This window comes from Acanthochromis polyacanthus, chromosome 1, assembly GCF_021347895.1.
Source record: "Acanthochromis polyacanthus isolate Apoly-LR-REF ecotype Palm Island chromosome 1, KAUST_Apoly_ChrSc, whole genome shotgun sequence".
NCBI classification, from domain to species: domain Eukaryota; kingdom Metazoa; phylum Chordata; class Actinopteri; family Pomacentridae; genus Acanthochromis; species Acanthochromis polyacanthus.
This window is the reverse complement of record NC_067113.1, coordinates 23,464,381-23,492,200: the sequence shown is the minus strand read 5'-3', so window position 1 is coordinate 23,492,200 and position 27,820 is coordinate 23,464,381. Positions and strand designations below refer to the sequence as shown.

General features: G+C 44.2%; 1 protein-coding gene across 7 annotated transcripts in view; it reads right to left on the bottom strand.

Annotated features, from left to right (window-relative positions):
* Nucleotides 1–5,237: 5,237 nt before the first annotated feature.
* The window catches only part of meis2a (Meis homeobox 2a), a 79,232-nt gene continuing 56,649 nt past the window's right edge, over nt 5,238–27,820 (bottom strand). For 4 of the 7 annotated variants that reach the window (XM_022214862.2, XM_022214877.2, XM_051946576.1 and 1 more), the window contains 4 exons: nt 12,796–12,854; nt 10,919–11,029; nt 10,338–10,436; nt 6,928–7,074 (listed from right to left, as the gene is read on the bottom strand). In XM_022214862.2, the coding sequence (XP_022070554.1) occupies nt 10,378–10,436; nt 10,919–11,029; nt 12,796–12,854 (229 nt within the window). In that variant the 3' untranslated portion in view covers nt 6,928–7,074; nt 10,338–10,377. Of the gene's footprint in view, nt 7,075–10,337; nt 10,437–10,918; nt 11,030–12,795; nt 12,855–27,820 lie in introns of all 7 variants that reach the window. The other 3 variants (XM_022214886.2, XM_022214893.2, XM_022214901.2) reach the window with 2 other exon arrangements.

Below are 27,820 nucleotides of genomic sequence, written 5' to 3'. Positions count from 1 at the left end.
CCCCTCCACGAACATCTACACTGTATTGGAGTTATTAATTAATGGATTTGCATGCTCCCTTTAGAAATGTGCACATGAATCAATAACCCGAAGAAACCTCATATTGTCGAAAAATCCACTTTCTCTCTCTCTCCGTGCGTCCTGCGCCTCTCCAAGCCTTCTCCTCCTCCTCAGACACTCTTCTGTTATTTACAGTTCTTGTGAAATGTCTCACTTTGCTGCCCTCGGCTACCCGCAAGATATTTCTAGCCTCCCCTTTTCTTCTTCTTCTTCTTCTTCTTTCTTCAAGCTCTCAAAATAACTGAAAGAATTTTTTAAAAATCAACTTAAAGGAGCCATAAATTAAAGAGGAATCGATGGTTTTTTTTCGTTTCGCCGCTCTCTGTTCGGACCTCCGTATCATAATGAAATAAAGCCGGATTTATTTGCTCATCTTGAGCCATAGAGCGTGATTATTTCACTGGAAAAAAAAACTGGTCAAATGTTGACAACCTTGGGGCCATTGTAACACAGAGCTGGAGTTTCAAAAAAAAAAGAAAAGAAGGCAATATAATGAGGAGGAAAAAAAAGAGACGGCCGGGCCTGAGGCTTCCCTAATTAAATCTTAACTGATTGAAATAAAGGTTTGAGCACCTCAAGGCTTGACTAAACTCCGGCTATTTCCCTTTTTATTGCGCTTTATTTATTCTGCACTCACATGCCCTCCTTCCTTTCTGCGGCTTCGCGACTGGCCACTGCAATTTTCAGCTTCTGCTTCATTTCCAAACCCCTGTAGCTATGTTATTTGACTAATTATAATTTTTTAACATCATTAAGATTTATTATTTTTCCCCTTGTTTTTTTTTTTTTTGGGGGGGGGGAGGGGGGTGAGTGTGTGCTGGGGAAGGAGGGGGTGGAGGGTGCGACAGTCACTCATTTTTAAGAAGACAAGTAGCGCTGAAGTGTGAAAAAAAAAAGAAAAAAGAGAAGAAATCGCCTCTTGGCTAATTCGAGTCGAAGCGCAAACAGACCTGCAATATCAGCCGTGTGGTTGGAATTTATTTTTATTTTCCTTTACATTTTGTGCCTGGAATATACACCAGAACGCATGTTTTCTTTATACGTGGAGTTTTATTAAAGGTTTCTCCTCCGCGTAAAAATGTAATTAATTTGGAGGCTGATTTTACGCGTTTGGATACGATCCCAATATCGGAGCGGTTTATTTGGGAGATTAAAAAAAAAAATCCTAATCCCCGTATTTATCAAAATGCCATCGAATAAATGAGCGTTTGTTAAAGGGCAGCGAGGAGTCTGGAGTGGGGAGGACTATCTGTAGGCGCGCTTCTTGCTCCATTGTCTGAGGAAATACTATCATAAATGATAAATAGATAATGGAGCTGTCTCCTGCAGACACGTTCATCAGCGGTAAATGGGAGCTGGCGCAGAGCACCACGGAGAATTAAAGGCGAAAGAGTTTGCAACATTCCTGCAGGGGATAAGTTGTTGACAATTACAGAACACACACACACACACACACACACGAGACGAAGAGATGGGGAGGAAGGAGAGAGAGGGAGAGGGGTCAGAAATGCGTTTACTGGTCGTGTTTGTGGGTTATTTTTTTGTTTGTTTATTTCGATGCGTAATTTAGATTTTTTTTATTTTGCTTTCCATTTGAGCGCCTCTAGTCTGACACTGCACCAGGTGTTGCTGCAATTTTCTTTTTTGTTTACAGTCAAAATAGACGTGAGAAGGAGATATCTGAAATCACAGCTCCACCAGAAGGCGGTTGGTTTCCTGCGTATTCCACTTTGACTTTCGAAAAAATAAAAAAAATCATACAAAACGTGAATTGCTGTGCCTTGTATGTCGTTTTCACTTTGCTTTCTGGCTTTAAAACAGCCCCCCCAAAAAGGATCAGCTATTTCCCGGCGTGATAAAAAGCCATATAGATGATGTATTTTGGATTCCACACTAAAAAATAGAAATAAACGCTTCGCTTAAAAGCAGTGAAAAACAAAAGAGGATTAAAGTGGGAGGAAAATAGCTAGAAGACAATAAAACAATTCACAACATGAAAACTGCGTCCAGATGAAGTTTGGCCTCTCACACGATTGTCTTTGTAGAGTTTGGATTGCACACATCAACCCTGCCTTCTCTTAAAAAAAAGAAAAAAAGAAAAAGGCAGCCATCCCCTCTTCCAGAAAGCCTTTTCGGCGGGGCTATAATAAACCATTTTCCCTGGGCTTTATTGATCAGTCACTCTGAGCTAATGTAATTATCCTCATCAATAGGGGGACTGCAGGGAGAATCATTATGCGGTTGACATTGATAAATGATCAGCCAAATGCGGCCCTTTTCTCCCAGGGACCCCCGCCTCTGACCCGCTCCACACAGGCCTACAGGACGTAGTCATAGAAACACCTTATGGCAAGAGGAGAGAAAACTGCTGAAATGTTTAAAAAAGAAAAGAAAAAAAGGAGGGCAACACACTCACACAGGCCTACATACACAAAACCTTACAAAAAAAGAAAAAACTGTCCCCCAGAGCAAACCATTTTGGGGAGAGCCAGCTGCACAGCGAAGGACGCTCAGCCCCTGCGTCCGTTTTTATGACCACCGTCCAAATCAGCAATCTGAAAGCAAAACCAAACTTTCTGCAACGTCCCCCATTTGAGGCTAAAAATATATACATTTGCAATCCTCTCTCTCTTCTCTCTCGCATCATAAACCCCACTTTTGTCTTTCTTTTTTATCAGATGCTTCGCAGAAAAGAAAGAAAACAGAGATCCAATAACGTAAGCATTATTAACATGCGCACACACACATCTCGACTCTGTGTGTGTGTGGACTTTTAATATTGTTGCACGGGAGGAGAGTGTCTTTCCAGAGGAACGGGGCTGCATTGTGCAGCAGTGCAGAGGGAATATATTCCTTATTTTATTCCTGCAGCAGCAGCCCGGACTGGCTTTGACAGGGAGGAGATGAAGGGGAGGAGTTGTTTAGCTCGGCTGGATCATCCATCATCCCTGTCACACCGAATCGGCAAAAGGAAAGCAGCAGAGGCAATCTACCTTCTGTCTCATCGGGGGGAGGAAAGGGGGGAGGAGGAGGAGGAGGAGGGAGAGAGGGAGAGAGGGAGGTGGAAGAAAGGAGGGGGGAAAAAAGAAAAGAAAAAAAACTATTAATATTAAAATCCTCTCCATCCACAGTAATCCTCACGTTTTCTCTCTTTTTCATCTGATAATCTCCGCACAAAACGGAGGGCTTCTTCCTTCCGTTTTATCCGCGGAATAATAGACCACTAGAAAAACAACCCCAAAAAAAGAAGCAGCTCTTTTAGGTTTTAAATAGTTGAGGAGGAGAAAATACACCGTTAACTAGACTCTGGTGTAAAACCAGTGATAAAAATGTTTAAGGCCCCGATATCCTTCTGCAGCTTTAATATGCAAATAAAAAAGTTAAACAAAGATGAAATTTGCAGGTTGGATTTTCCTTTTTTTTTTTTTTTTTTTAAAGCAATCAATGGGCCACAGTCAACCTGGGGAACATTTACACCAAATAACCCAAGGACCCATGGAGGCAGATCATCCAGGCTAAAAGGACGGATTCTTAAATAAACATATATTAAAATGTTCATGTTAGTTTAGAGTTTTCTCTTTTTGAAAAAAGGCGGATGATGGTGCTGGAAATATTCCACATTAAATAGCACAATTAAATCGCAATTTTTAAAAACAGAAACACACAAAAACCAACAGTCAAACACACGATTAGGCCTTCAGCTGCTTTCCAAACAAACCTGCGCTCGAAGGAAATTGAATATTAAAGTAATAAAAGTAGTTTTACGACTGCTAAAAATAACTGCAGATTCATAAATATAAAATAAAGGATGGGGCCGTGTTTAAAGCCCACGTTGCAATTAAATCAATCAAACAAACAAACAACCAAAAAAAAAATAAAGAAAAGACCACGTGAGATTTAAAAAAAAAAAAAGAAATAAAAGAAAAGCGAATTTACAGATGAAGAAAAATCAGTCAGGACAGTTTAACTAAGTTTCAGATGTAATGCACTAAATTTAAAAAATGAATTCCGCTTGAAATAGTATTAATTAATTATGTGTATTTATTAATTATTATTATTATTATTATTATTATTATTATCATCATCATTATTTGTCGATGCACACACAGAAGGATAATTCAGTGATAAACAGTGTTTGTAATAAAAAATTGTAAAGAACAAAAAAACTGAAGGGAAAAAAAATGCATTTAAAGCCTTAAATCCAACAGAGCAAAAGTTTGAACTTGTGTGTGTGAAGGACAGAAATATATTTCAGCCAGAGTGATGTTGTCATTTCTGGTTTAAGGCTATGACTTGGATGGCCGCGGGCAAACACAGGCAAAGAGATAGAGAAAAGAGAGAGGAGATAGCCTATCAAAGCCCATCTGTGTTCTCCTGGACGACGCTGCCGCATCCGGCCGACAGGCGGCGCTGCAAAACGGCAGAAAGCAGCAGAGAGCAGCCACGGAGAGGGCCAGCAACCGGTTCTGACTGCAGGAGCAATTACTGTGGGGACAAATCATTGCTGTGGTGTCTGAACCACCACAGATGCACCTAAAGCATTTAAAGGTTTTTTTTTTTTTTAATTTTTACATTTAAATTCTGGTTAATTAGTATTTTTGCACATGCAGAATATAAATTAGTCAAATTCTTTGCCTTGATCCATGTTTGTTTTCTTGAAATAGGGTATTTGAGGTAAAATTAGGAGTAAAGTATTTTTATTTATTCTGTCATTTTTGTCCATCATTTACCACAGGTAGCCGTTAACTCCTTCTATCTGTTTATCTTTTTGGTCTAAAGCTGCTCTAGTGGTGAATTTTCTGTGTAAATTGCACCCTTAATTTGCATTTGGCAGTTCTTTATCATTTAGAGGGTATATTTGTGTGTCTAAATGAATTGCCATGGCAAGATGAATTTCAGCCGTCATTTGTTAGTGTCATTTTAAGGGGGTGGGGGGCACTCAACACTTAAATGTTGGTTAAAATGAGTCATTTCAAACAGAGTGCTGGACAAAAGTGAGAACTGTATTTTTTTTTCTTTTGCAAAAATAAATTGAACACTCAACAATTTAGCTCAAAATTAGTTTTCCGGTTAATGATGATAAAGAATCAATTAATTGTGTGGTTTTTTTTCCAAATGGGAATGTGAGTTAAGATTGTGTACGTAACACAGTTAATCACACAAAAATCTAACAAAAATCAAAAATGAAATATTTATTACAGCATTTGTGACTGAACACCTTTTAAACATTACGTCACAGTCCTCATACAAGTATTTAATGTATTTTTGACAAAGCTTAAGGGAGACGGCATCTTATCATCTAGTGAGGAACACGTGCTGAAAAAGGAAGGAATTCATGGACATACAATATCAATGCCACAGCAGATCTGAAACTAGCAAAAACATTCTTTTTCAATTGAGGTAAACACATAGAATATCTAACATGAAACAATTAATAGACTGAACTCTGTACGAAGTTTGTTACAATATTCTCTCAGCTTTTTCCCCCCCAAAAGCATTGAGTTCATAATTTAAGTTTTTTTTTTCCTTTTTTTTCTTTTTTTTAGTTTTAGGTTTTTTGGTGCATCAACCGTCAAATGCTTCTCCAGCGCCGCAGAATCAACGTTTGTGTCAGTATTGTCCTTATGGCAAGAATGTTGATCCGCAGATGAAGAAGCGCCGTAGGGTGTTGCTTTTCCACTATTAAGCTTCCTTCAATAGGCTCTTACCAACGAGAGTCCAGGGTACAAAAAAATAAAATAATATTAAAATGAAAATGTAGAAAACCAACACAATCCAGTGCTTGGGCAATTCAAACAAAGAACTTTTTTTTTCCTTGAAAACCTACAGGGCAACATTCATTCATGAACCAAAAAAAAAAAAAGAAAAAAGAGGGGCATGACAAATGTTCAAACTGAATCTTCTGGAGAGATCCGGTGTCATTTAGCAGCCTTTTCCCATCATGCCCTGTTCTTATGGGGGACAGGACCTGATTGCCCTCTGTGGTTTGGAGCCTTTTTGAGATGTTCCATCTTCTTATTGTTTTTTTTTCTTTTTTCTTTTATAGTGCTGTGCTGCGAGACAGTTTCTCCTCCAGGAAGGAGCACACACAGTGTGAGAGAGAAAAGGTTAACCTTTAATTCTAAAACTAGCTCAGGAAACATAAACCATGTGATCAACAAAAAATGCACAAGTTTTAACTTATTTATCTATACTTTTTATACTACAGTAGTTATAACTCTTGGAGTCTTTCTGTTGTTTCTTTTTTAAACCTTCCAGAGTGATATTATTTTCGAAGCGTTTGCGCGCGTCACATGAAAGTGTACTGAACATGTTTATGGTGGTGTGTGAGTGGGTGTGCGAAAAAAAAGTGTGTGTTTTTCGAGTGTGTGCATCTGTCCGTTCTTCGCACACGTGTACGTCAAAACATCCTCTGTTGATCTTTACCAAAAGCCCAAGACTTTACAAAGTGTTCTTGTCAGCTTGGTCCTCCGTTTTGGATGAAAGTAACAAAATTGACAAGTTCTTAAAAAAAAAAAAGAAGAATTATCACAGCTCATCTGGAATTCTGGTTCTTTAGTGTCAAATTCTGGTCAAAAGGGTTTCGCTTTTTATTCTTAAAAATAGTCTCAAAATAGGATTTATCGTGGGCTGCTGCTTTCTTTTTCTTTTTTTTCCGAGTGTTTTCTTGTAGTAGCTGCTGTTGTCATGGTAGCAAAGTTCCCTTATACTATTGGGCATGGATGTCCAGGCCTTGTCCTCCAGTACTGGGGTCAATGGGAGTGAGCAAAGGGGGTCTCTGTGCAGACATGGTCATTCCTGGGTGCGACGAGGGTCCTCCGTGCATCAGCATGGCATGGTGCGGGTGGTGGTGAGGGTGGGGATGGTCGGGGAGGTAGGCGTGGAGCGGGGGTCCGTGTCTGAGCTGGGAAGGGTGAGGAGTCATCTGATGAGGGTTGGTGTAGGTGGGTGGGGCCATGCTCATGCCCATAGGACCGCTCTGAGGTACGTACTCCCCTGGCATGCCTGGCAGACCTGGGAGAAAGACAGAAAAACAGCGAAATGTATTTACACAGTCAATAAAACCGTTTTCTCGCTGCAGCTTTGACATGCTGCCTCTCCATTAACAGGCCTTAATTCAATTTAAACTCAGCTTCACCAACAAAGAGCTTATCAGATTTTATGACACTGCGTTTGTGACTACAGAGCTTTTAGCTTCTACAAGTAAAGAGAGACATTATTGCGCTCGGCTATTTTAGGCCATGGTGAGTGGTTTACAATGCCCAATAGCGTTGTGGTCGGGTCTCAGGTTGGAAAATGATCCCGAGTCATCCAGAGACACTGTACTCCTGGAGGATGTGAGGAAAACCAAGCAGGCGTATTGATGTGGAGAAGTGCTAATACTTTTACAAGTGGAACAGTCAATTCCCCAGCTGAACGTAGTGACAAACCGAACAGGCATTCTCTCATGGGGCCGTGCCTCTGTGAACATATTTGATTTAGAATCTCTTAAAGAAGTTGTTAAATAATTTAGGACTCGGTTAGTTCTACCACCAAGCCAGTGAACATGAAAGGCTTGTTTCCACCCCTGAATGAGAGCATTTTAAGCAAAACAAAGCACCGCTCATGGATGGAGTGTAGGTTTTTGGGAGGAAGAAAAAGGAGGAGGAAACAGGAGCAGCAGCAAGACAGAGCAACAAAGATAAAAGGAAGCAGAGAGAGAAAGGAAAGGAAAAGGAGGTGGGGTATGTTGATGTCCCTTAAGATGGACTCCGCTTCATATGTGTAGAGACCTCAGCATGTTGGCATCTCTCACACTGTGACGGGACCCAGGACACAGAGCTGGCTCAGCAGTGCCACTGTTTGGCTTTTCACATGGCTGTTTGTTGTAATCAGAAAGAAAAGAGGAAGATGTGTGGGGAGGGGGTTGTTCCTGGAGCCTGGGACTGGAGTATGGGAACATGGCTGGTCTCGGGGCCTGGACCTTGGGGAGAGAGGAGTGAGCAGGAGGTCCCGCTGGAGCCAGGGGGCCTGGGTCTGGGATTGGGTCTGGGCTGGCCTGCTTTGTAATGTGAACCCCTGGGGGATTAGAAGCTGTAATAGGAGGGGAGAGGTCGCTGCAAGGTCACTAGGCATGCTCACTCTCTGCATTCCTCCACCTTAGTACACTGCAATTAAGAAATTACACTGGAGGGCCCCGGTGAGGGGAAGAGGAGGAGGACAGAAAGGAGAGAGGGACAGCAAAGGCCAAGATTAATGACCAGTCTCACTGGTTGAAAGCTGTGCCATTTTCTAATACTGCCTTTCCATGTCAGTTCATTTGAAATGCAAGTGTTTGTCAGAGCAGGTCTCTTAAAACCTCACTACTGGGGTCATAAAACAAATAAATCATGCCGGGTGTTCGGGTATGATGGGTGCCCTCACCTCCCTATAACCTAGAGCAGCTCCTGTTAAAAGGCCCAGCAGATGTTTTTGACACTGTAAGCTGGTAATCTCTAGTCTTGTAAGCTGCAGTCATTCCGTTAAGTAGATCTGAGACCCCCCTCCTTTATTAACAAGAGTGGTAAAACCATCTGAAGACAATAACTGGGGACAGACTGGGCCTCTCTTTCTCTCTCTCTTGCCATCTCTGCATGCCTGCCTCCCTAGCTACTTCTGTTATGGCACAGCAGTCCTGCTCAATGGCTGGCCATAATTAAGTACCAAATATACCATATTGTGTGGCTGTGTAATCAAATCAACAGAGGATAATATTCCTCTGTATTAAGCTATTAATGTAATTGGTCATGAAGCATAAAGTATGTTACGTAATTAAATAGTCTCAAAATTATATAGCCCTATATTAAGAATTAGCCAACCTGAGCAAATGTTGTCTCTGTGTGGCTGTTTTAGGGAACATTGCTTCCTGATTTTCCTTTTTTTTTCCTCCTCTCTGCTGCCATTAGCAAAGACAGGAGGGGATGAGAGAAAACGTACGAGAGACAGAGAGAAACAGAGGAAGAGATGGGGAGAGAGAGAGAGAGAGAGAGAGAGAGAGAGAGAGAGAGAGAGAGAGAGAGAGAGAGAGAGAGAGAGGAAGCAAAGACTAGAGGGGTGAAATGATCTCTGTCGGCAGAATTGCCGCTGTGACCCTTTGGAAAATCCAGTCTCCATTTACATATAAAGGGTTCTTTTAATCAAGGTAAGTGTTATTATATTGTGCCTCATTGGGCAAGGGAGTTTAGGTGTTAAATAAAATCTCGTCTGCCCTGCCGGCTTTGGGATGTGATATGTCTTGATTTTTCAAATGTCAGCACTGTGGCAGAATGGCCAGCTTAATCAGACTGCCGCCATTTAGCTGTACAGGGATTGTGTGTGAGTGTGTGTGTGTGTGTGTGAGAGAGAGAGAGAGGCAGCAAAAACAGCGACACACACAGAGGCTGTGCCTGTATGTGTGAAAGAGATCCCCTCCTTTAGACACAGTGTGCATGCTTGTGTCTACAACCTTATAAATTTATCTCGGTGTCTCCCCGCTCTTGTCTGCGAGTCTCAGGTCAGGCTAGTCTCTGGCCCCCGCCCCCCCTTAAATCGTCTCCATCCAGTAAAAAATAATCAAAACACACAGCCCCCCCACACACTCATTCCTCCCTTTACACAGCTCAAACCAAACCCCCAGTGAAGGATCGGTCGTGTCACCCACGGCCCGTATATCTCGCTCAGGGACCGTAATGTACTGCGGTGTTCCCGTCTTTGCATATAAGATAATTTGGGCATCAATCCTTCCCTAGACAGATTTATGTCACTCGGAGGACAGTTTCACTTCTCCTTCTTTATCGCTTCACTGGAGCCTGCTTAATTTCTCCCTGTCAGCCCCTTCCCCAGGAGATGTTATTTTTTCCCTAAATGTCCAACATTTGCATTGGCTGTCCAAGATGGGGAGAGCGATGGTGCTGTTGTGATAAATAAATTTGTGCATGCCATGCCGCGTTGTTTCTCCCCCCCCCCCTTCTTTCTGTTTTCGTTCCTGTTGTCTGGCGCCACAAGTCGGGTCCTCTCTGTCCCAGGATGGTTCCCTCTTTTCTCAAGTCTTCAATTCATCCTCGGGCCCCCCCCTCTTCTACTCTTAAAGCATCTCGCTAAAACAGCCCTGCAGGCTAGCTTACAGTTGTTGCTGGGGAGTAGGAGAGCTGTTGTAAAATTATAGCCAGGGTAAGAAGAGGTTGTGCAGGTGAAGTGAAAGGGAATTGTGGGTGAAAAAGAAAAATAAAACCCACCGCCCTATAATGTAAAAAAAACAAGGAAAAGAGCCCAGTACTTACTTCCCCCTTTTTCTTTGCGTTTTGCGTTACAAGATGGAGGTTACATGTAGTGCCATTGCCCATCCATGCCCATATTCATCCCCATTCCACTCATAGGCCCTAGAAAGAGGAGATAAATGCCAGGAAAAAGGGTCAGCAGGAGCTTGAATCACAGAGAGGTGAGAGAAGAGCCACTGACAGATAAGATGAGGTTGGTTAGCTTCAGATGGGAAAGAGAAAAATGTGAAGACGTGGCTTAAGATTTTGCATTGCATCCAACAGATCCCTTTGTAGTGATCATTCATAAGGGATCGTCCCAGATGTGTTAGAGGAAAAAACAAACAAACAAGCAAGTCAGGCAGGAGATCGTTTGGAAAGTGATAAAGGGACTTTAAAGGAGACGTGTTATTGTAGTGATGCTGCACTGTTAGTGTCAGATTGACTTCGGGACCTGCTCCGTGCTGAGGTGACTAAATCTCATGCGACAGACAGGAGGATCAGTGTCGATCAGCTCTGCGATAACCAGGCATGAAACTGGCGTCTGGTAAAGCAGGCATGATGGAGGGGCAGAGGGATGGAGGAGGAGAGGTGGACGGACTCACCAGCTGGTCGGATCCCCATGTGTTGCTGACCATCCAGTACGAAGCTGCCCATTGGCTGGCCCTCTGGACTGTACGCTGCTCCTTGGCTCACTGAAGGATCAAGAAGAAAACCTGATTGTAGTCAAAACGTGGACATGAAAAAGGGAGGGGGGGAGAAGAAGAGAAAACACACCAGACAATCAGCAATTGTCCCAGCTCCAGCCCAAACATACTGTAAGACATTGTGCTCATGTTTGTGGACCGCAATGACTGACGCGTGGCATGCAAACACGCATACAGTAGGTCCTTTTGCATGCAAGCACACACACATACACATTTGTGCGTACACGCAGCCAGTGTCATTCAAAACCACGCTCACAGGAGATACATTGTTCTCTGGCTGAGAGAGAAAAAAGCATGCAGTTTGACAGGATGAGAAGAATTTCTGCCAGAGTAGGCAATTCACCCAGAGTCAGTGCTCGGAGATAAACATAGCTCGTATCAATATGTTTCTGCTCTTAACATACAATTCTAGACATGGAGATAATCCCAAAATTGCCAAATCATTCCATGTTATGAATGATTTACGTGATTATCCATCATGATTCAGAAGACACAGGAGCAATCAATTTGTTTAGTTGTATCTTGTTCTCTTTAATATTAGCCCTAAATGAACAAATGCTCTTTGGAAACAGTCGAAATCAGTGCATTCTGGGACTGTAACAGTATTATCTTGGATAATCTGTAATTCTTAAAGATTAGGAGGAGATGTTAGTCATGCTGTGTTTGTAGAGATGCTTGATTGGCACACATTAGATGTGTGCTGTCAAATATTCCACACAAAAGCTCAATAACTTGCAGCAGGAGTCGCCCACATTTGTAAGTGCATCTCATTTTAATCACGGCTCATGTTTGTTTGAACAATCTCCACCCCAGTGCGTAGGGATCTTTATAAGACGGTGAGCTCGCTAATCAACAAAAACAGCTTTTCCCTCCCTGAGACAAATTACTTGGCTTCTTTTTGGTAATGCCCCAGTCAATGAAGCTTAGGGTGACTGAATCATTCCACAAGATCACAGAGTGGCGTGTTTACTACTCAGTTTGTGGTTTTTGTAATCTGACCACAAAAGATATGGAAAATTAGAGTGTTATCAGCAGGCAGTATGGAGCTTTCCATAATCTGTTTTAAACAGATGTAAATCTCTCACTGCATTGATGTTAAATCAAAACACAAGATCTGATTTAATCAAGAAATCGTACAAAACTCATTCGCCCTCCTAAGTGTTGCTTTCACAGCCAAAAATTGATGCTTTCAAACCAAAAATTTGATGAAGCAGCTTGCAGAGGTCTTGATATTGAAGTGTGCTGAATGACTATTTAAGATTCAAATTCAGAGGAGTGACTCTAGAGGGGATGAAATAAAAATGCAGCAGGAAACAAGTGAGGGGAACCAAGCCCCCCAACCCCCGGACTGGGGGGAAAAAAAAAAGAAAAAACAAAACAGTAAAAAAGGAGATAACTCATAAATTGCTGCTAGCATTTCTCGCACTCCTCTTGTGTCCAATTAGTAATTCACAGAGAGAGTGCTAATATACCTCTCTCTCCACTTAGACTGGGAAATCTCCAATTAGAGTCAATCAGCAAACGGCCCGCACCACTGCTGAACACATCTCATTGAGAAAATGGAAAAGGGAATGAAGAGAGGGAGAGGAGGGAGCAGAAGGGATTTTGGGGAGCAGTAGGTGTGGGATGCCCTTTCAAAAAAATAAAAAATCTGGGTGCCAAGCATGATGAGCTTCTGGAAAGGGTGCCATAATGCGGGGCAAAGAAGCGGCACTTTATGGGAAATTGGCATGACTGGTCTGCTTTATTTTGCTTTTTCTTTTTCTTTTTTTTACCTGCTCGATTCGACTGGTCAATCATGGGTTGTACTATTCTTCTCCTGGCGTTAATAAACCTGGCAGAGGGAGAGAAAGAGAGAAAAAAAAACAGAGAGAGGAGAAAAACAAACGTTAAATCACTCTGCATTCACACATAGAGAGATTCATCACAAGCCACCACAAAGACAAAACAGTTTTGCATGACTTAATGGCAACATTAGCCACCGAGTCCTTGAGAGAGGCGCACACAACAAAACAGCAACAAACAAAAGGGCAATTGTGTGGTGACTTGGGAACCCAGTGAGGGATACTTTTAATGTTCCTTATGATCTATTCCCCCCTCTTTTAATAAAGCTTTTGATTACGTTTGGTTGCTATGGGCACCAGGGAGACATTCCTCAAGTATTAAGTGCAGCTTGGGCACAGAAGAACCCTCGACATGGCACATCCCTTCCTCCCTGCCTTAGTTACTCCTGCAGTCAGCGGCACTCAGCAACTCTATACATTGTGTACAGTATCCTGTCTCACACCGAAGCATGACTATTTTGCAGGGTTATCATGCACTGATGCCTCAAAGCGGGCTGTAAGTTAGCAAAACGCAGCATACAAACGGTTCCTTTCATTGCACCCCACCTCTCCGGCCCCACCTCCACCCTCCTCCCTCTGTGGGACCCCCACTCTGGCTCGCATTGTAGGGGGTTCTGCTCCCCTTCCAGCTGTCTAGAAATGAGGACCAGGCATGGGCCACTCCGTCCTTTCACAAGGTATTGTTATGTCAGTGAGCCCATCAATTAGGCTGTCTGAAGTTTTATCACCGCCACAGCAGCGAATAAGTGCAGCTCCACAAAGCCTCCCCAGCCAGCCTTGCTCCTGTGGCTTTTCCAGTGTAGTGCCGGAGGTCAGCTGGAGGTGACTGCCAGCCAGGGGCAACCTTTTTAACTCAGAATGGCATGCCTTGGGCTGTGTCAAACGCAAGCTGGCCACTCAGGCCAAGCGAGCGCCCCACCTTTCCCTTTTACCCCCACCCTTTCTGGCGTTGCCTCGTTCACTTTCATAAACTTAAAAATGTAGCGTGGACATAGCGCTACGTGTACCACCATGTGGTTGATATTAAAGAGGGGTTTCAAATCACGTTGGAGCTGTCCAGCATGGAGTCCTTTTGCTGGTTCCAAAAAAGCAAAGGAGGAGAACAAAAAAGGCCTCACCGCCCTCTCTTAACATACGGACCATGGCACCATCAATACGGCTAAAGAACTGGTCATTAGAAGGAAGGGAGAGCTGGAACCAATTTGGGCTCCTAATCCCCCATGAAGCCCTGATACCTGCCCTTACCTTCTCCAATGAACTTAAATGCCTGTAATCTGCCCGGCTCAAAGTGACATGGTTAAACGTACAAAATGCACGGTTGGGAAAAGAGAGACGTGGTGCTCATTTGCCAGGGGGCATCTAGAGTGCAGGTACGCAGGGGTGCTACGGGCCCCCGAGAGGAACAGATGAAACACATCCATATGAGAATAAGAGCGCACCAAAGAGGAGGAAAAGAGGTGAGTGCCTGAACGAGAGAGTTGGATTGGAAATTATATGATTGTAATGCATGATTTGTGATTTAAGGGAGGAATGAGGCTTAGGTTTTATTAACTGTGAAAGCATTTTTTGATAGAACAAAGGGGGCAAAGCATTGTTGTAAAGCTATGCTGCTAGAAATGCCTTCAGTGCTTAAGAGAGATAGACAGTTCCAGCATCAAAACCAGCTGAGCAAGTAAACAGCAAGACATTCCTGGTACTACACTCCCTCTTTAAGCGCTGAGTGCATGTCTTGCCAAAATATATGTCCTGCTTTCTCCCCTTCTAGGTGCACCAAGGGGCTCAAAATCACAACCATGTGCATTCTTACCTATTCTGGGTCATAACCATAAACACATAATATTAGGAATGTTCTTCCCAGGTGCTAAATTTGACCATACGGTTTCTAGTGGCTGCCAAGGAAATACTCTAACTTACTGGAGTACTGCTGCCTGATCAAAGTGTCATTTTCGGTTTCTCTTTTTTCACTCTGCAAGTTCATTTAAAAACCATGTTCTTCGTCTAGTGTTTTTTTTGTTCCAATTTCTTGAACGATTAAAGTAGACAGGAAACATTTGAGTTAACAGAGTGTTTACGCTCATTGAAATGGTAATATTTTTTAACAGTATAAAAACAGCTTATTGCTGTGAAGGCAAACATGGATATTCTAATATCTATCTACAGGCTGCTTCTGAGATGGGTCTGCTTCTTGTCAGGATTCCCATTTGGCTAACTACCATCATGTCACACCACATACTCACATAAGCTCTGTTTTTGCACGCTAAACAAGTTGCCACAGTAACAGGCAGACGATGAGGTATACTGGAAAGAGTAGGGGGGGGTGACCAAACGCCCCTCTTGTGGCCTCAGAGCACCTTTTATCAGTCTGAGTAAAGCCAATTGAGATTATCAGAGCCAGGACTGATAACAGTGTTTTCCCTCGACCCGTGAGCTGCTAATGGAGTGTGCTTGGAACAACACAAAAAGGAATCCTCCAGAGATGAAGGCCAGTCAACTTGGATGGACAGTCAGACGGATGGATCTGAGGACCCGAAGCCCTGGGAGAGACATAGAAGTTGACCACAGGGACTCCGAATTCCTAAACGGCTTGCTAAAACATACATGCATGCTGTAAATCTACACATCGACACCACGGACATGACCACAACCACCGCCAGTGTGTCCGTAGGCTAACCAGAACACAGGAGGCTCACAGGGGACACTAGCTAAAAAACCTCCAACCCAAAGCCCATGTTTTATTATCTACATCTGGTGGTCTAGCTTATTATGGCCTGCCTCTGCTCAATGTTAGAGCACAGAAACACCAACACACACACACACACATGCACACACACACACAGTACACAGAGTACCTCTCAGCATGGGAACTCCATGCTGTCTTCAAACAAATAATTAAAGGCAAGGTTAGGGGGTCGTGTGGAGGTCATCTGTTGGGATACGGCGCAGAATGTGTACAATACCCCTGGAGAAAAAGTGGGCTGCTGGGGGCAGCAGTCCACTGCTGTTTAATGTGCACAACTGGCTTTGTCCAGCCAATAAACCTTAAACACATTTTCAAGTGGCGTATCAAAAACTACACTCACGGTGCTAAGTACGCTTTGGAGCATGCATGTGAATATGTATGCACGTGTCAGTCAATATGTGTGTATTGTGCATGTCAGCACATTCTTCACACACCACTGCCAACTGGCCCACAGTAGCACTTCCCACTGACATGCCTTGAAATGGTGTGAGGGACGCATGTGTACAAACACATGTGCAGATATAAAATGCATCTCCGATGGAAGACTGAGAATCCAGCTCCTCCATGACAAAAAGCGGTAAGTTTACTGGAGGTCGGGGTGTTGTGGCTGTGCAGGTCGCAGAGCAAAATAACAGGCAGATATGAATGATGGAGCCAGGGCAGCAGGAGTCCACTTGACATCGGGTCTCCACTAGGCTGGATCAACACAGCATCCCAGGTTACTAATATCAACTCTCACACAAGGGAGGTAGCTTCATAGAGTGACTCTTTGGTGTTAAATACCCTGGCTGGCATATGATGTTATGCTATACCTACTATATATGTGAGTGTTGGGGGGAACTGGGGTTAAGAGAGGTGGTCAGACACAGAAGAAGACTCTGCAGATTTAATAAGGAACTTGGATAATCCCGAAACATACCAAGTGCTTCTATTTTAAGACGTGTCTTACTTTTGTAAGATTTCCCTTTAATGAAACAACTATGCAGCTGCATAGACATGATGAAAGAAACAGCGACATATGTTGACAGATTCTATGGAAGGTTACTGGAAGTTTGTAGATGTAATCACAGCAAACCAGTCTGTCTGACTCAGTGCTTGTCTTTATTCATTTTTTTCCCCCCGACTTCCTCATCTCAATCTGTCAGAAAGGCCTTGTTTCTGGTTAACTGACTTGCAGCCACACCTGGTAACTCACTCCTGTTGTCAGCATTCCTTCCCTGAGAAATTGTCATGCCAAACCACCCTACCCTGGAGCACGGCCAAGAGACAGAGAGAGAAAGAGAAAGAGAGAGAGCGAGAGAGAGAGAGTGAGAGGGAGGGAGATGAGATGGAGAGAGACTCGCTACTTGGCCAGCCAATCGCTGCAGAGATCGGAGGAAACCCAGCCAATCAGGAGTGGGGTCACTTGTTTGACGAGTTTGTGATGAAAGAAAGAAACCGAGCCCGAGCGAGACAGCAGAGAGAAACAGAGAAACACTAAACATGTCCTCTCCAAGAAATAAGCACCAGGCTGCTCCAAATGTAGCTCCGCAGAGTGTGCAAAAAAACAGAGGAGGTGGCTTTAGAATTGTGACATAGAAATCATTGACAGTTTATTGCCTTCATGGCTGACGTGCACATGCCCATTTAGGAAGCTCATATGCCAAGGAGAAGGGGGCAAGTTTCCGTTTGTCAGTCCAATTCCTGGGCCCCTGTCTGTCTGTCTTTGTCGGAAGATTAGATGCAACACAATCTGAACAAGAACGTGCTGAACTCAGTCCACGATCACTGCTTGCAAACATGACTGTCCTCTGGTTCCTATTAAAGCTCATTGCTTCCATACTTCCGCTTCAGACAGAAATAAAGATTCCAAACCCCCAGCAACTGAGTCACAACTTCACTGGAATCAGTGGAGGAAAGCTTTAGTTTGATCCTCTCCTCTGAAAAAGAAAGACAGAGAGTTGAGCAAAAACACTCCATGTCCTTTGACCAGGAAGTGCATGCAAATTAACCCCATGAGTAGGGTGTGTTTAGTATAAGCAAACACTAATTATGGTCCGGTCAGACAGTGGGGCAGTCTGGAGCTACTGAACCTCCAACACTGATCTACTGTAGTGTCAACAACAGTGATTTAATCAGCTCACGTGGTCCAGGCAGGCCCCCGTGTAACAGTTTATACATAGTTTTGCCACCAGACCGAACTTACTGTATCTGTGGATTTATCATAAACTATCACAATGGAGCTTTTCACGGGCTCCACTCCTCCAGGATGGAGATAAAGAACAAAGCGATATGGAAGGAACAAGGAAACTTCCTCAAGCTCATCCTATCGAAGACAGAGCATTGCCATTTTCTTTGCCTTCTTTAAGTTAAAACAGGAGTCAAGAGACATACGCTGGGCGAACATTACCTCACCCCCGTGTTTGATTTAGTGCAGATGTGAAGCGGAGCAAGGCAGGATCGTTTTTTAAGGAACGTCAGAGAGGGCCCACGTTTAGGGCAGCCACTGTGTTTACATAGTTTTACCTCTGTCTATCTCTCCCTCTCTTTCTCTCATCCACAGTGCCTCCATAACCCCCCCTACACACACTCTTTTGTCTGCCTCTGAAAGGGGGACTGTTTCACCTCTCCTCCATGGACTTTCACTGACCTGTTTTTCTTTCCCATTTTATTACTCCACTCATTGCCCATTTGTGGCATCCCCCCCTCAGCCCTATATGACTAACATTTGCATTGCTCTGTCAGTCTAGCTGCAGAAGTCATTTCTCTCTGAAACCCGTGGAGTGCGAGTCATTAAGACTCCAGTGGAAAATCAGACAAAGAATTATATATTTGTGTTGCAAACTGACAAGATTTAACGAGCAGCTAATTAAAATAAATCAATAGCACTGCGGCATGCTTGCTCTCTCTCTTTCCCTCGCTCTGATTCTCTGTCGGCACCAAAGAGGTGGAATACTGCAGTGTGGATCGCAATGCCAGGCTAGTGATGGTTTAGCCTGAAAATCTTAAAAGCTTCGACTACAAAGTATGCATTATGATAAGTAAGTGAGAGTTCACTCATGCTTTCATCCCCAAAGAGTAAACATCTGTTATAAATGCAGAGAAATAATTCCAGAGGAAAGTCTCCAAACTACAACAGCGAGACAAACAACAAAAGAAACAAACATAGACATCTCATCCACTATTTACCCTCCCATCTAACACCTTCTCCCCTCTTCCCCCTGTCCAGTGAGGGCATGTCACCTCTGGGCCTCACAGTCCAGCAGCCTGACCCCTACAGGGCGGGCTGTGCGGCCCCAGCTGCTGACTGTCCGTCAAACACCTCCAGAGCAGCGTTGGGCCAGGAAGACCACGCTTGTTGCCCCTTTGATCCGGCAAGCAGCAGCTGCTGCTCCACACAGCAGCACTTTGTTCCTCTGTCTCCTCACCATACTCTGTCCTACGGCACAAAAACACTGAACCTAGTTACCGATGTGAAGGGAGAGAAAGAAGAAGAGTTTTTTAAAAAAAAGTGGGGGTTATGAGGGTGGGGGTTAAAAAAAAAAATAAAAAATTTCCTCCCTACAACATCAACAAGCTCTGACAACGGCAGCGGGGGTTTTTCTTGGCCCCGACACAGCTCTCAGGCATCTCCTTCTTGACGCTTCACCCACCCTTCTCTTTTAAGAGATATGATAGTTATTGTTCAAATCAGCCAGGGTGAATGGAATGGACTGAGGCCAAGCCTGCCCCAGGCGTCAACACACCTGTATGAAAGAGACCTTATTGTAGCAACCCAGCATGGCTAACCTGCCCCAGCTCTACCAGTTTTCTGATGTTCTGAGGAAAGAAGGAATCATCTCTTCTTTGTTTTTCTTTCTCTTTCTCCCAGACAATCCTGCAATATTTCCCTTCATTAACCTCCCTTTCCTCAGAGGTCGGCCCCCCTACCCTCGATTGTTTTTATCATTATATTATTGTTTTTGAGCATCTCCACTAGACAGGGGGATTTACAGAAAGAGTGGATCCACACCTCCCTTGTTAGCAAGGCCCTTTTCTCTTACTCTTGCACCTCCTCCCTTAAGACAACACCTTATTAATGTGCATAGGTGCACAAAAGGTATTTTCTGTCTGCCCAGGAGTCAGGGGACCAACAGCTGTGTTTACCGTTGTTTGAAGAGTGCCTGAAAACAACCAACAAACGTAGGTCAATATTAGCCCCCGTCAAAGGCTCCAGCACATAGCGCATGACAGAGGCCGTCAGCGCTGGAAGGTAATGCTCATTCCTCATAAGCCAGCTTCTCACCTATGGGTGGGTGAGGGCTTCCTGCTTTCATGCAGGGCCAGCAAGAAATAGAACAGAGACATACAGGCAGGCAGGCTGGCTCTCTCTCTCTCTCTCACACACACACACACACACACACACACACACACACACACACACACACACACACACACACACACACACACACACACACACACACACACACACACACACACACACACACACACACACACACAGAGAGAGATACTCAAGCAACTCACAGAGGAGAGCACGAGTATAAATCCAGCACTATCATTACCCCAGCCTACCCATCAGCCCTCCTGAGATGAGTGGGTGTGCTTACATGATCACCCCAATTTCTCAGCAGTGAAGAGTGCCACCCCTATTGCCCAGATTTACTTTTTCCCCCCTCAATGCCAGACCTGCTGGGCTCCTCTTGTATGTCTTTGTGGTGAGGGCAGGTATAATCTCAGTTTCCATCCACTTCTCACTGCTATCATACAAATGTGCAGCTTTTTTAGCTTCCCCATCTCCCTCCTGCTTTATCTTTCCATCTCTATTCCTTTCACCCTCTTTTTGTCTCCTGCTCGATCGTCTTCTGCTCCCTTTCATTCTCAACCCTTTTTCTGTCTGCCTGGTAATCGAGTGAGAGATTCTGTGACTCTGTGACTCCCTCTTATTGTCAGATATCAAACAGGGCGGCTTTGTGGATTACCAGGGGAAGCTGATAATGACATGATAGAGGCGTGATATTTCAAACAAAATTGAGTGTCAATTGCCTGCATCGTCTATGCAACACAAGTGTCTGCGTTGCAGCAGCCAGGCAGGAAATAAGGCCAATCTATTTCCTTTGCTTCATATCAAACGTCTCTCTTCTCCCTCCTTTATAAGACTGTAATGGGTTCAGCTCAAAGAGAAGAAGAGGGGGCCTGCCAAGAGCAACAGTTACATCCTTACGCAACACACATACATGCTTGGGTACATTTGTGAGCACGCATGTGCTGTACATGTACACACACATTTTCTAACAGTTTAAGCTCCTGAATCTAAAAATTCAGTAGCAGAAGTTAGAAAACAGGAGCCAATGAGAGGCCGCACAAAAGGCGCCACCCTGCCCAAAACACACAGTATGTATACATGCACATGCTCTCCCTTCTGTTGCCACCTTCCTATTTCCTCCTTATGCTAGTGTGCTATTAACCATGAATTTAGAGCAGTAAAAATGCACAGCAGTTTGAGCAATTAAAAAGTGACACCTAAATCTAGTGGATAGACTGCAGAGGTTCTCTAATGCCTGGGTTTAGGTGATGCTGCACTTGGAGTCTTTTAAAACCAGACTCCTGGGGAGTACAGGACTCAGTGTGTGTGTTTGTGCAAGTGTGCATGTGTGTGTGTGTGTGTGTGTGTGTGTGTGTGTTTGGAAAGGGATTCTCCCTCCCACTGGGATGTCATCATCTTCTCATCACTGTGTCTCTGGCGTGTGAGTGAGTGTTTCCATCAAGCACATTTCCATGATGTGTCTGAATGAGTGAGTTTGTGTCTCACACATATTAGTGACCACGAGAGTCATCGGTTAAATGCTGTCAGCTTGCCTCTGACTTCCCTATTGAATAATTAATCTGAGCTTCAATTGCACATAATTGCTTTGAAATACATACGCGTGAGCACACAGGCACACAAACACACATGTGCCAGCATGGTCAGAAGCAGGGTTTAGGGCTAAAAAGCCCAGCAGCAGGCTAGTGATATAAATAGCTGTTGTTTGTGGAGGGGACTGCTGGCAGAAACAGCACTGACACTGTGGAGGAGACCACAGGGACTCTGATGTGCCTGGTGGCCTGAAGCGAGCATTCTGCCTCTCAGATCAGCTCTACCACTGACTGTGTACAGCTTTGACTGGCCTCCTTCATATGTGACAGCCTTAAACAAATACAGAAAGGCTATGTTCAATTCAGCCCACACTGCAGAATGTCATATGGTCCTTGAATTTGAGTCTGTGAACTGTCATGACTTATTCCTCGTGCGAAGGGTCTAGCAGTAAACCCCAAAATACAGAAGACCCAATTCTCCAAAAGGTTTCATTTTGTTAGGATTAAATAATCCAGATGACTTTTATATAGACATCTGACATTGTTTTCGAACAAAGCATAACTTTTTATGAAATGGCACAGACTTTCTATGTTCTTCCCCTCCTACTTTGAGAGTCTCTGAAACAGTCTAACAAGAGGATGATAAAGCAGATATATCTTCCATGGCTACAGGCTGACACACTCTATACCCCCACTGGGGAAAAGGCATTCCTGCCGCCCTCCCTCCTAACTCACATGCTCAGAGAGACTCCCAATTGAAACATCATCATCAGTAATGGGAGGAATAAATATTCATAAGGCTGGGAATAAAGAAACCCTAGATTAGGGTAATATACTCCTCATTGTTCTCCCCTCCTTCCTTTCTCCAGCTTTTCCTCCTGTATCTCTTCATCTTGTTATGCATGTTATACTGCTGGCTAATGGTGGCTAATTCCTCCAGCTACCTCTGATTACTTCATCAAAGTGCATGTTTCCATCTGCATGCAGGGAACATGGCACCAAGCTGCACCGCTTGTTTCTCACCTCTCCCAAATTGCGAATTACCGGGTTTGATATGTGCAAGATTTCGGGCCACGTTCCAATTAAGATTGGATTGTTTTTGTGGAGAGGCCCTGTGACTCCCTCCCTTCCCTGTTCTTTCTTTGCTTGGCACCAGCTCCACTGATATCTCATCCATAACAGGCCTGAACTGGGGCATAGCGTGGCTTAAACCAACAAAGGACTATATTGATTTATAGGGTCTTCCATGATGGGCTTATTGGCCTACACCTCAAAGCCACAGAGGGCACGGGGCCATGAATCACAGCTTCAGAAAACACACACACAACAGGTAATAATAATACACTGTAGTGTTGTTAAGGATGTGATTACAACTCTCTCTCCTTTTATATCCCAAAACACTCACTTTCATGGTGTCTTGGAGGAGGGGGAGGGGGGGGGGTGTCATTGGAGGTTCTTTTGAATGTGACACCACGCAAACAAAGCAAAGACAGAAGCCTTTTTACATGGTGTTACTGTATATCCAAACATGCAGACTGAGGGAACGTGAAGTGTGTAAGACGGAGGTAAAGGGAAACAGAGAGAAACACAAAGAGTGAGAGAATGAGCATGCCTGGACAGAGAGAAAATACCTTGTGGAGGTTCACAGAGTTTAAAGAGCTCAGCCAAAGAAGGAGCTCCTGTCCTCTCTGCTTCCAACATACACACAAACACACACATACATAGCCTCAAGGCCATTCAGTTACACCTGGTCACCTTTATCCCTTTTAGTCCTCCACACCCCACCCCTCCTTCCAAAACCATGCACAAAAACACACACACACAACATCCAGTCACCCGATTCACATCACCACCAAGACACACACATAGCAGCACCCTGTGGCTAACGCACAGCTCCTGGCTATCTCCCTCAGCAGATAAAACTAATTATTCCAAATCTACTCTGTCAGGTTGTCTGATCCTCTGGGGCCTCAGTTTAATTCTCCCCCTCTCTCTACCTCTCTTTCTCTGTCACGGCTTCTCTCTCAGTCATAAACCACAAAAAGACCAAGAATCTGCGCTAACTGACCTCCAGAGTAAAAGCATAAACAGAGCGACTAGCTCTAAAGACACCTATAACGTCATGGCAGCTGACTTTCTTTGTGAAAACAGAAAATTCCAGACCGAAGCTAGATTTTTTTTTTTAAAGTGCATGACTACATCACTAATCAAATACACTTTTAAAAAAACAGCGATGAAGCCCACCATTCTAAACAACTTTGAAAAATCCCCCAAAAATGCATGACATCATCGAGCATACAATCCAGAGGACTTATGCACCTATTCAGATGCTTAGTCCCTCTGTTGGCACTTGCCGTTGGCACCCATGTCAGGTTTTAGAGCTAAATAACAGGCCAATATGCTGGGCTTTCCAACTGCACACCCTGAAAGCCTGTGGAGAAACCATTCGTCCCAATGAGCTCTAAAGGCAAATGGAAGCTCATAAACAGAGACTTGACTGTATAGACTTTGCATTTTATCTTTCAGCAGTTTCCCCCCCTTTTACGAGCCAGGGACCTCTATAACGGGGGGAGGAAGGGAGGGATGAGCAAGATGGGAGGATGGCAGAGAGAAAGGATGACAGTAAGGATGTTAAGAAAGAAGATGATGGCAGAAAGAGCAGAAGAATAAGAATGAGGTACAGGTTGGGAGAATGAGATAGAGGAGTACCGGGGTCACAAATCTTGCTGCTATTCTTGTACGTGACATCTTCGCTCGTTTGCGGCTGCTCATTAACAAACAATACTGCTGTGAAATTGGTTTAATGACAAAGTAATAAAATTGCTATTCTGCTCACAGATGGCCTCAGGCACAGGGAGATTCTAGCAGGCTTACTGTGGCTGCCCGTGTGCATTAAGCTGCTTGTTCATGAAAACAGCATCCTACACTTTCTTTCTCACTATCACCAACCTTTTTTTTCCTCTTTTTAAGTTCTCTCTCTTCCTACAAATGAAATAAATTAACCTACTTTCCTCCCTTGTATTCTCCTTGAATTCTCCCTCTCCCACACTCTCACCCTCTTGCTCTCTCTCTCCTTTCTCTCTCTGGTGTATTCTCCTTCCCGTTCTCTCTCGATCTCCCTCCAGTTCTCACCCCTAGTACAGAAATTACCATCTTAAAATAAAAAAAAAGGAGGCTCGCCCCTGCAAACGCAGCTCGACTTCATTTCAAACGCAGAGCCCTTGTTATTAAACGACCCACCAATAAAACCAAGCCGTTGAGGAATAAAAGAGCCAAAAGGAGCAGAGAAGTACAAAGACCTCCCTCCTCCCATCTCTCTCCATCTCTCTCTAATGCTCTCTCTGTAATGCCTCTTTCAGCTCCTTGCCTCTCTATCTTGCCTCGTCTGGCTTCGTTCTCCTTCCATGCCGTCTTTGCTGGGAGAATTCCACAGCCTTGGAGAGTCTTGAGCTTGTAATGGGAAAACAAGTAAAAAGGCATTCGTTTTTGTGCATGATCGCCAAACATTGCCAGTTTTATTAAAGCACCACCTGTTTTTCATAACTCCAGACTCGCACAGAGGTGGGCACCGGGTTGCTCTATAGCCTCGGTGGGTGTCCATGCCACGATATGACCCAATGTGCCCCCAGTGCCTGATAAAGTGGGAGTGGGCCCTGTTAATCACACCGAGCATTTCTACGGGGCTCATGTACTCACACACAGCACATATACTGTGAGAGCGCACATAAACACAGTGGCACACATTAGCATCAGCTGTTTAAGACTCCCATGGCTTATCCTGTGAGTAAAGCATGTGTCTGGATTGCGCCGTGAACAGATATTTGGATCCGTAACAAGTGCCGAACAAAATGAAAAACAAAATGAAACCTGCTACAACGGGGAGTCTGTTCTATTCTACTGTGCCAATAATGAGAATATGTTTTTTTTCCAAATGGGTTTCTCCCTCCAAAACAGATAAAATGGGATTATTATTACAGCATCAAGAAAGCAGCCAGATCAAATGAACTTAGCGGGTGGAGGGTGTTGGTAGGGGGGCTGGCACTTGGGATCTGACAACAGAGTCAATTCTGCTAATTAACTGCCAATTAGCGGTCCCTAAATGAGAGGGATCATGATGCCTGTGTTGGCAGCGCCCTGATAGTCTCTCTTTTTAGTTAGACACACATATACACTCAAGCTCGCGCACAGACACACCAGAGAGGCGCACACACAGACGCGCACACACAGTCGCAACCTCTCCACACTCCAGCTGTATATTTAGAATGCTAGGGGCACGAGATGGCCACCGCTGGGAGTCCCTGGTTGCAGCCAAAAAAAGGCATGACATTTCCATCTGGGTCAAAGTTAGACTGATAACCAGCAACTCAGTCAACTAGCCCACCAATGTGGCAGAAAGGACGAGACAGAAAAAGTGAGGGAGATATGGAGCAGAGTATGGAGAGGGAAAAAGGACCTCAAAAGCCTCTGCACGAGATTCATGAGATTTAAATACTTATAAAGAATGTGGGGGGAAAAAAAGCGGGCGGCTAGGCCAGTCTCATAACTTTATGTTACATTTGGAAAATATTAGTTATTATTTTGCATTTCATAATGGACTTGTCTGCCAAACCAGAGAATCATAAAAAAATCATAAAAGCCTGTGTTCCTAAGTGTCTCATTGGACTGAGAAAGGGAGTGGAAAATGCTTTTCTAAGTGGAGGAACAAATTTGGCGTTGTTTTTTTTCTTCTTTCTTGTTCTCAGATACCAGCTACAAACAAATGTGCATTATCGTTTGCACGTGAACCTGCAGCACGGCTTCTTTGTACCTCTGTTGTAAAACTCCATGCAAAGGAACGTGAGAGGGGAAAGAGAAGATCTGAATGGGAATGGGGAACCTGCTGTGAAGAGAGCTACAGAGCAGTCAGTTTAAAGTTATCTAAATGCAGTTTATCTGCATGCTGAGCAGGGCACAATCTGAAGGAGAGGCAGGATTCTACATAGATGGAAGTGAGAAAGGCATATGAAAGTAATGACTGTTGAAACACATTTTTTAGCTGTAATATCCTTTTAACATCTCTGTTTTGGTCTCATTTCCCCAATATAGCTGCCGTCTTACTGGACACTTACTGGACACAGACCGGTTGCATTTACTAGAGCTCTATCTAAACGTCTATGAAGTGATATGAGGACTGTAACTCAAAGTGGAGTTTGTCCTCCTAGTGAGGACAGATCCAAAGAAAAAAGAAAAAAGAAGCCGAACAGAAAAAAGAAAACAATCAATGCGCCATGCCCTGCTCTGAGCGGCCGCAGAGATTGAGCCTATTTCATCTCCTCAGTGGGCACAGGCTGCTTGGCGCCGTCGTCTGGCGGATATCCTTCCCTTATCATGTGACCTGTGCTCTGACACAGGGCAAAGGTTGGCTGCGATCCGCCCCTGTGTCTTAATAACTCACTCATTGTATTCCTTTCTGCCGCTAATTAGAGCCTCTCCCCAGTGTGTGTCTGTGTATGTGTGTGCATGGGTCTGTGCATGTAGCTTCCAATGGGCTGTAGAGAGGAGGCAGAGAAGTAAAAATAGAGTGTGGCTTAGTGCCCTCTTTATTGTTATTAGTGCTCCAGTGGCACAGCAGTCAGTCATCATAGATGCCAAGAACTGACATATTCGTTCTCCGACTTGTTCTGCCTTGCTCCTCTCTCTCTGCCATGGAAATGACCAACTGGCTGCCTGTGAGATGAGGGAATAATGACGGGACGATTTCCTTCCCTTTTTTAGATGCTGTTTCTCTCAGTCATCTGTCATCGGCGTCATCTCCCCGGCCCATGTAATAACCCTGTGTGTGCGGTTATATGCATGTATGAGCATGTGTGTAAGCATTGCTGCAGTGGTAAATAACGGCAGGATAGTTGCTGTGTGTGTTTATGGCAGTGAGTGAGGGCACATCGTGCTGGGTCTGACGCTGAGACATAAAAGGATTCGGTCAGGCTCCATTTAGCCCAGACTGATAGCAGGACACCAGGAGCTGCTGAGGCAGGCAAATATCCCGCTAGATACTGTAAACTATAAACGCTTCTTCGGCGTATGAACACCTGAGTCTGCCGTTTCACCTACTTCACTTTCCCACAATGCCATGTGTGACACGGCCCTCACCTTTACCTGCAATCTCAAACAAATGCAATTACATGCCAGACCACTCCCCGATTCCGTTAGCATGACGCCCGCCGTCTCAAATGTAAGCAGAGCAAACAAAGCTCCGCGCTACCTAATGGTCAACTAATGGCGTCCTGACACACTGTACACACATGACATCTCTGTACATAGCGAGAGTGCACGGTCTCCCATTAGTAATAATGTGCAAAGCGTGCACATGTACACACACTTTCGAACACAGGGGATACTATTAAC